Source organism: Echiichthys vipera (genome assembly GCF_963691815.1).
Source record: "Echiichthys vipera genome assembly, chromosome: 2".
In the NCBI taxonomy this organism is placed as follows: Eukaryota; Metazoa; Chordata; class Actinopteri; order Perciformes; family Trachinidae; genus Echiichthys; species Echiichthys vipera.
The window spans coordinates 25562563-25571890 of record NC_139827.1 but is presented as its reverse complement, the minus strand read 5'-3'; the positions used below and the strand labels follow the sequence as shown (position 1 = coordinate 25571890).

The 9328-nt window shown below is 44.5% G+C and overlaps 1 protein-coding gene across 1 annotated transcript in view; it reads left to right on the top strand.

Annotated features, from left to right (window-relative positions):
* The first annotated feature begins 263 nt into the window (after positions 1-263).
* The window catches only part of ccdc85al (coiled-coil domain containing 85A, like), a 28504-nt gene continuing 19439 nt past the window's right edge, over positions 264-9328 (top strand). Inside the window, exons 1-2 of the mRNA XM_083925205.1 lie at positions 264-628; positions 1896-2994. Of these exons, the coding sequence (XP_083781331.1) occupies positions 383-628; positions 1896-2994 (1345 nt within the window). The 5' untranslated portion in view covers positions 264-382. The remainder of the gene's footprint in view (positions 629-1895; positions 2995-9328) is intronic.

The window sequence follows — 9328 nt, the reverse complement described above, 5'->3', positions numbered from 1 at the left end:
GCGGCAGGTGTGTGCACCGACTGTCCGACGACGCTTTTCTCACTTTGACCACGTTTGAGACCGAATTTGGATACTAAACCGAACCGATAACTCCGATAACTGTAAGTAGGCTGGCCACAGTAGACCCTACCCTGGCTGTGAGGATGTTGCAGTGATAGACAGCAGAGCAGCTCCTCCACTGTATCGCACTCAGCCGGCATCGTCAGCTGTTGCTCAGAGAGTGGAAGAGTCGGGAGCAACAGAAAAAGGCCAAACTATGCCACTGACTTTCTGCCGGTAACCATTTCCTCATTAAATCCACCGGGGAGCGGATGCGAGCGGAGGTTGCCAACGAGCCTCTGACTATTTTCTGCCCTTTGTCGGTGCCGGAGGAGCTGTGCCAATGGAGAAAGCGACTCCGCCGCCACAGCCCCAGCTCCAGCTGTCGATAGCGAAGACTGAAAGTCCAGCGGAGGACATCTCCGGACTCACTGACGAGGAGCTGCTCAAGTGGGCCAAGGATGATCTGGTGCGGCGGCTGAGGCGGTCTGAGGCCGACAAGATGAGCGTGATTCTGGACCACGGGAATCTCATCCGAGAGGTCAATCGCAGCCTCCAGCTGCACTTGAACGAGATCAGGGGGCTGAAGGTGAGGGGGCGCGCATTGGTGAAGGATGAGATCATAGGTTTGGAGCGCACCTGAGAACGCGCATGGCAGGAGGGATGTGCTGTTCAGAGAGCAGCTCTGCAAACAGGGTGTGAGAATAGATGGTATCACTGAAGTTTATTGTGTAGGCCTGTATGAGGATCTGATATCGATAAATGTGGACATTTTATTGGCATGCTTTACCTATATGGGGTTTAAAGTTTTCATGTAACTTTTGCTGGGCAGCTGGGAAATTGAGGGTTTCAGAAATCAAGAAGAGTTAAATAACAAGGGAATGTACCAAAAATGTACCCTCACACTCAGCTTATAAAACAGAGAGGAAGTTAAAGCCTACAGGCCAACGAGGTAGAAATTCATCCTCCTAATACCCAAGGAGGGCATGTCCCTCTGTTCCTATGCCAATGCTCAAATCTGGCGTCCAGATCTCCCTGTTTGCGCTTCACACACCTCACATTCCTGCACATAGCTCTACGGTAGCCTACCGTCTGCCTTAAAGCAACGTGGCATTTTCTTTGAAAGTATATGCAAGCATTCTCCTTCTCAGTGACCTTTATACACTGCCTTCATTTTCTGCACTGCTAATAAGAGGAATATGGCACAGGGTCCACAATGTTTACGGTTAAAGCTGAGACCCAGCCTGAGGTAGCCTTAGATGAAACACATGGGGATCAGTTGCCTTTCTAGCAGACCTCGCCACCTCTCCACCCATCCAAGCTGCCTAATTACACAGGAAAGAGCTGGGGGCTAAGAAAGGGAGAGAGCGGGAAAGGGAGGGGAGAAAAGAAGGAGCTCATGGGGAGGTGAAGTAGGGATGTTTAAGTAAACGTTGCTGGGTGTAAAATGTTTGGGGCGTGTGATTTCACTGCTCTAACCTAGTGTTATTTCTGTGTGTGGCCATTTCCTGCAGAGCATTCTGATCTACATTATGTACTTCACATTGAATGGCACAAAGTGAGTCAGTGCTTTTGTGGGAAAGACAGAGAGGATTAGGATTTCATTTCATTATGATTGCATGCAGCATTTGACTGATATCTAAAAGAGCAGTGAAATTGATTGAAATTGGACAATGGTTGCAGCGACATAGTCCGTATCAAATTAATAGAAGACAAAGTAGTTTGTTCTGTACCGAATAAAAAGTAGTTGTTCTGCCTTGATCGGCATTGTCGGATTTTATGATGCTTCCTAATGCTTAGGCCTGACTTTAATCCATGTCTCATTTCCTCCTGTTTTATTCTTGTCTTCCTCTCAGGATATCAACCAGAAGCTGCAAGAGGACAACCGCGAGCTGCGGGACTTGTGCTGCTTCCTGGACGACGACCGTCAGAAAGGCAAGCGTGTATCCAGGGAGTGGCAGCGCTTGGGACGCTACAGCGCCAGCATCATGCGCAAAGAAGTGACCCTTTACCTCCAGAAACTCAAGGAGCTGGAGCTTCGACAGGAGGAGGTAATCCGGGAGAACCTGGAGCTGAAGGAGCTCTGCCTGCTGCTGGACGAGGAGAAGGTGGTGGTAGGTGGAGGAGGTGGAGGCGGAGGAAGTGGAGTGGGAGGAAGCGTAGGTGTGGGAGGGTGCCGCAACTCTATAGACAGCCAGAGTAGCTTGCTGCTGGTGCCCGGGCAGGGGCTCCTGATGAGAGACGTGGGGGATGGAAGCAGCACCTCCAGCGCAGGGAGCGCTGACAGCTCTGATCACCCTCACCATAAGCAGTCTCACCTGGCTCCAGCGGTGGGTGGGGTTGGAAGTGGTGGAGAAAAACGGAGCCCCGAGCTTTTGCACAAACCCAGGTGTAGCAGCATCAGTGGAATAGGAGGTGGAAGTGGAGGAGACAGGGAGGTGTCCAGCCCTGAGCACCCTGCTGGGCGCCACCGGAGTACAAGCCTGGAGTACCCATACACACTGCCCCAGCTCTGCCGGCCACGCTGCGGCTCCATATCTGTGCCTGACCACAGTCGAGTTATGCGGGGCCTGAGCCCAGAAAAATACGGGAGGAATGTGGGCCGACGCAGTCCAGAGCAGCACCCAAAGCACCACAGCTCTGATCTCCTTCTGGGTCAGAGGCAGCACTTCCTGGGTCAGGGAGGCAGCGGGGAGCTCTATCAGAGGCACCACAGAAGCAGCATTAGCAGCACAGGCTGCGGGAGCCCTGAGCCCCGGCAGGCACATTTAGGGGTCACTGAGCATCATGAAAAAGGCTGTGTGGTCCAGGGGGGCAGCCCCGAAACTCACAGGCACCAGTACAGTCTGAGCCCTGACCATGTGAAGTTTGGCAGCCCGGTAAGAGACGGGCAGAGGAGGACGGCTGGAGACGAGCTGTCGCCACACCATCGGAGCATCTACAATGGCATGAATGGTAGGTTTGTGTGTATGTGTGTGTGTGTGTGTGTGTGTGTGTGTGTGTGTGTGTGTGTGTGTGTGTGTGTGTGTGTGTGTGTGTGTGTGTGTGTGTGTGTGTGTGTGTGTGTGTGTGTGTGTGCTTGGTAATGTTGCTGTGTGAACGCATCTGAAGGGGCACATCCCCTTAACTGCAGTGGATGATATTGTGCAACGTCTTTTACACTCAAAGTTTCACATAAACTCAAACACACACACACATACACACACACACGTTTAAACCATACAAATAAAAAAACGGGGATTCGCTGTGTGGTATGCGATTACAATGCACTTATTTTATTGAGAAAACAGAGATACTCTTCCTCATTCTGACTGTTGCAAAATTTACAGCATTATTGATTTTTCTGGCATCTCAAGAGGAATGTGGGTTGGCTCGGTGGATGAGAGAGAAAATAAGAGGTTCAGATTATTTTATTATTTTACACGTATCTGTATCTAACTTGGACAGATCCGACTCAAACGAACCATGTCCAGATATCAGTGTGTGGTGTAGCGTAACATTTCCAGCAGACACACGCACCTCTTTAGACAAAGAATTACCCCCAAATCTTTGCTGCAGTCGTGCCTATCTCAGTGGGATCAGTGAGAGTTAAGCATGTCAAAGAGAAGGAGGAATATCAAAGTACCAACTTGGCGGCTATTTAAATACCCCACAGTGGCTGATAATGATTTCTGGAGTCTGGAGGGAAAAAAAGTGCTGAGTGGCACAGAGCTGGCAGAAGCTAAAGGACAAATTCCTCAAGGTGAAATATCTGCCTGACTTTGCAATATGACGCTGAAATTACAAGAGAAACAGTGTACACAGTGGAGTAAAGGCAACATTTACAAGAAGGATTCCAATGATCTCTCATGTAATTGTCAATAGTTACGTTAGATTATGTGCCATTTTCACTGAACAGTGAGTCATTTAGGCCTACTAATTATCGGACTAATGTTTCATTATAAAAAGACAATTGCTGAGCAAAGACGCAAATTACTGGTCACAGATTGCGCTATCTTTGCTAACTTTAGCATAACCTTAAAGGGGCACTCCAAAGATATAACACATGAAGATCAGTTCAGTTGTCATTGAGCCTGGCAAAACAGTTGTATAATGTCATCCGTGACTCTGGAGGAGCTTTGTCAAGTCTGATGCCCTGATGATGTAATCATGATGTCAAAAAACGCATTCTTCTCATACTGTCTGTCTGAATAAACCTGTGTTCACCCTCTGTCTGAAATGCTCCGTTTTAGCGGCTGCCTCTTAAAGACGCCCTCTTGAAAAAGCCCAGTCCACTCTGATTGTCGTTTTCTGAGTTTTCCACATCTTCACTGTCAGCATCTTTGTACCCTTTCTACCACTTTCTACCTATATATAGTATACAGTAGTTGTGACATCACAACCATACAGAAGTCCTGACGGCCTGTTTAAAGACACAGTTTCTGTATACAGGCTGTGTGCATTTCTCTGAATTTCAATATTTTCACAGTATTTATGTTTATAGCACCTTGACCTGCTTTATAACAAAAAAGATTTTTAACTTTTTATAATATGGGACCTTTAAAACACTAAATTGCTGAGGGACAAGAATTACAATAAAGCCAGTGTAGCCTCAGAAATAACAGCTTCGTAGAAAACATGTTCTCTCGAGCCATTTTTCAATCTCCACGGATTGCACCGGATTATTGTAAAGACGCACACAACTTTGACTTGCATCATCATTCTGTTTCTATTTTAGCTCTCGGGGCACTCTGCAGCTCTATAAGAGATTTCAATCTTGTTGTAACCTGAAACCCATATGATGTTTGCAAAAGGCCATGCCACATTAATGCCTCACAAATCCTTAATTGGAAAATGTTGTGAGTGCACAGGGCACTCACTGGCCCTTGAGTATGGTGATTTGCCAACTGTGGCATAACTGTTGTGAACTTAACTCAGAGGGAAATGCGTGCACCAAATAGCCTTTAACCAGGTTCATAAAGACTTCATTAAGCCTTTATGTGAGAGAAGTATGAGTGTGTGAGTGTTACTATAGATTCATATTGGTAAAACATGATAGTTGTCTGTCAGATTGGCTGTTTATCTCTCTCATGAATGTCCCCTCAGGACCGCCATGCCTCCACTGACCTGACAAGTACACTAACTTCAAGTGTCACAACTCAGTATTCACTGTTATATCAAGACATGCAATCATCACTTAGGGGGTGGTTGAAGGTTTTACTTTTGTGGGGCAGATACCGAATTAACCGTGTCAAAAATGTTACTATAGAGGCTGCACTTTAGACGAATAGAAAGAGAATGATAGATAGTAAAGAGAGCAGCTTTGTGACCGTGTCCGTTTGTGTCATCCGCTGACCCATCCTTACTGCCATGTCCTTTTTTGGACGCAGAGGGAATTTAATTCCTGTGACGATGTAGTACACTCCACTCGCTTGGATTATCCCCTAAGCCCTTTGCGCAGTATTATTTCATTTTTTTTATGTACGTGTGTGTGTGGTTTCGGTGGATGTGCCACAGTGTTCCATCCAGGGTCACTGTAGCAGTGTTTTGTTCAGACAAATTAAAGTCTCATGTTCACGTGCCCCTTGACAGCACTGAAGCCATTTAAATTCCTGACAAAATCCAAAAATGAAAGCAAAACATCACTCTGACCTCTGCAGCCTTTTAATACAAAGTGCTTTTGCATCTTTTGGGAAGCTTATCACACATGCTCTGTTACCTTTACAGCTGGGAGAATGATATGACCCCATAAAATGACTAGAAGTATTCCAAGTTTTGCTTTGTAAAATGACAGAGTTAAGAAAAGAAGCCCTCTCCCCTCCACAATACATGATCTAGAAAATAACAAAGTGGTGTACTTAAGAGGACATTTAGAGAGTTCAGAGAGTACTAAATTAGCAATAAGGTAACTGCATGACTATTTAGAATTGTACAAATTTCTGGATAGCAATAAATATTGTCTTGAGCATATACAATTATGGGCCTGTAAACCCTGTTTAGATACTGTATGTGATATTGTTTGTACAAACAAACAATGAAACCTTCAGTTCAGTTGTGACCCGATCAAATACGGCCGTCTTTCCATGTGATAGACTCCGTCTTCGTGAAAGATAATCAGCCATGAACACTGCAGTCTCCTGACCCAGACTGTTTGTTAAGCCTATTGGATCTCCACACTGCAGAGGGTCTTTTTCAAAAGAGGAGAGACTTAATCATATTTTCTGCTTTAGCAATCACAAGTTCTGCATATTAGCTTAAGCTACTCAGCTGATCGGGAGGAGAAAAAAAAGGCAGCATGGAAAAAAGACAGTACAGAGTGTGGGAGAACCTCTGCCCTTGTTATGCCAATGAATGCCACGTGCCCGCACACACACACACACACACACACACACACACACACACACACACGCACACACACACACACACACACACACACACACACACACACACACAGAATCATAGTGTAACCCCCGCATGATAACGGTAGGTATTTTATGGAACTATACCTGAGTTGACACTAAGGTGGAAAAGAGCATGCTCTTCATTTTCCATTAAGTAAATCATTTATTTTTGTTGTGCAACAAATATATAATATAGTAGTGCATGGCAATTCTATAATTATAAATTATATAAAGGCTTAAAACCACTTACTGTTACTGTCTACACAAAACCACTTGAAAATCACCCTCTTGCATGGATAGACATACAGTACATGCATTAAGAGAAGCGGCTCCCCTGTCCAAAGATGGCAGCTGCATTGACGTATTGCTCCAATGAACAGCAGCGGCCAATGCAGTATCTACATTTATTGGCCTTAGTAAGCAAACATCCTAACAACGTCAGTTAAGAGTAAGGTTAGAGCAGATAAACACACTGTTCAAATCCATTTCTTACACTTTTTCTCTGGTTACAAAAAGATAATAAAAAAAAAACCCACCACCAAACCCTTACAGTCATACAGAGTATTGCTTTAATTACAGATACAACACCACTGTAGCCTGTAAATGCAAAGCTGTAGTGGTTAAGCTATGATTGGACAGATCACTGTTTGTGGGAGAACAATCAATAATGAAATATTTTTTCAGAGACTGAAACTTTGAAATAAGTGTCTGGTGATGTTTTGCAATTCACTTAATGAGAACTGACAATCACTGGCAGCTTCATTTTCAGTTCTTGAGTATTTTATTCTATATTATCTGACTGAATTAGCAAAGACCATCACACTGTCTCATTCATTCTCGTTCTATGAATCTATAATTGTAGCATCAGTTGAGACTATCCAGCTCCTCTGGCTGTTGTTTAGAAGTGCTGCTGCCTGTCCGTGCAACAGGAAATCATCACTAAAGCTGTGGCCTCAGATAATGTTCCCCCTCTCCATTGTTACTGCAGGAGCCAGGCTATCTCTCTCCCTCTCCATCCTCTCTCTTGTCTTTCTCTCTCTTTCCATCCTAATTGGCTGCCAGTGTGAACAACCAGCTGTCGGACAGAGAGAAAACTATTACAAAGCCCTTATTCTGGAGGAGGCCGGAGGATGTACTGTTTGCCAAATTGAGCTGAGGAAAGAGGGATGAGGAAGTATTTGAGTGGATTACTGTCTGTTTTCTTCCCCTCCTTCTCTGTCTCTTTCTGTCTTCCTCTCTGCAACACATCTTGTCCTATTCCTCTGACTCCACTCTATCCTCTTCATCCTCGCTCGTATGCCAGGGCGATGGATGGAAAGCATCCCCTTGACAAATTGTGAAGTCTCGTAGCCTAAGCGGCATGAGGAAGATGTTTGTCACAGCTGCCTGGCATGAAAGGATTTTGGGAAGTATTGGGCTGCTGTGATTCAAAATGGATTGGTATTATTACCAGATAACCTTTCATTACTAGTTCAACTTACAAAAGTGGCATGATGACGTGTAGATTGACTTGTTCAGACACATAATCCTGTGATTATTTCCAAGATGACTATTTCAAATGTTACATTAGTGCATTTTTATGCAAATAAGAGTGATATTTTTCATTTTAGAATTGAGATGGTAACAATGTATAATAGTGAAACTGCGATCAGAGTAATACATGCTCAGAAGTATCATGTTTTGTTTTAAAACCTTCTAGGCTTCAGAAAACATCAAAAACACATTAAGGAAAAGTCATGGTTGGAGGCTTGTAGTTTTTATTTAAAACAGAGTTATTTGCATTATAAAACCCTGAACCGTCTGTCAGATAGTCTCTGTGGTCCTAGTGCTAAATTAGTAGATGAATATTATCAAGTTAAAAGTTGAGGCCATCAGCGGTTTTCATTTCTCAAGGTGAATGTCTTTATCACAACCCTGCAAATGGGAAAATGTTACTTTCAAATGCTATCATGGCATATGAATTTATAATCACACCTGAGACCAATTACCCCAAACACCCTTGTCTATAGGCCATCAGTGCAGCCATTAACCAAGGTGCGCATGATTAGGCCTTTTGTTTATCTACCTCCGGTGCATATCATTGTCATTTTTAATCAAGCCACACTCAGCTTCTTCTCCTGGGTGGAGCAAAGAGCCATATATCACCTCTTTGCCGTGAGATACTCAAACAATGCACAATACTTTCTTGGTCCTTTACCCATAATTCAAGAATAATACTCATGACAACAGCAATGTCAACGGGAAATGGAGTGTGAAATGTCTCCAACAAGAGAACACACATTATTGTTGGCAAGCTAAATTATAAATAAGGAGGCAAGAAGAATGTTTATCCACTGCAGATATAACAAGATGGACATGTTTGGTATTCTGGCATTTTCATATAAATATTCTGATTTGTATTTAAAATAGATTGAAATACGTCATTCAGTGAGTATTTATGAACATGTTGAGCAGTTGGCAGTTGTAGGATGCATGCAAACATTTCTCCCCACCAGCAGCTCCACAGCAAAGTAGCTGTGTGAGTTATGAAGGAGGCTGCTTTGGCAGGTACGAGAGTCGCTTCAGCCTAAACCCCAGAGGTATGTGACAAATGTTGCAAAGTAGCCCCAGTCATCCGGTAGACATGCAAACCCAGTGGCATGAAGAACAGTCTTTGTCCTCTTACGCCGTGCCAATGGGGAACGGCCCACTGAACTAAGAGGAAATTAGCTTGCAAGGCCAGGTAATTAACTGGAAGTTGAGTAGCTGCCATGTACGAGGGCAGCACAGGGCCTGAGGGAACCTCTGTCAGTCCCAAAGTCACCAGCAGTAACCACATTTAGCTATGTTACATTTACTTCAGCTGCAGCTGTGCGTCATGCTGAGAGCTGGTGGTGTGAGCACTTCAGGTAGGAGAGAAGCAGGTGAGT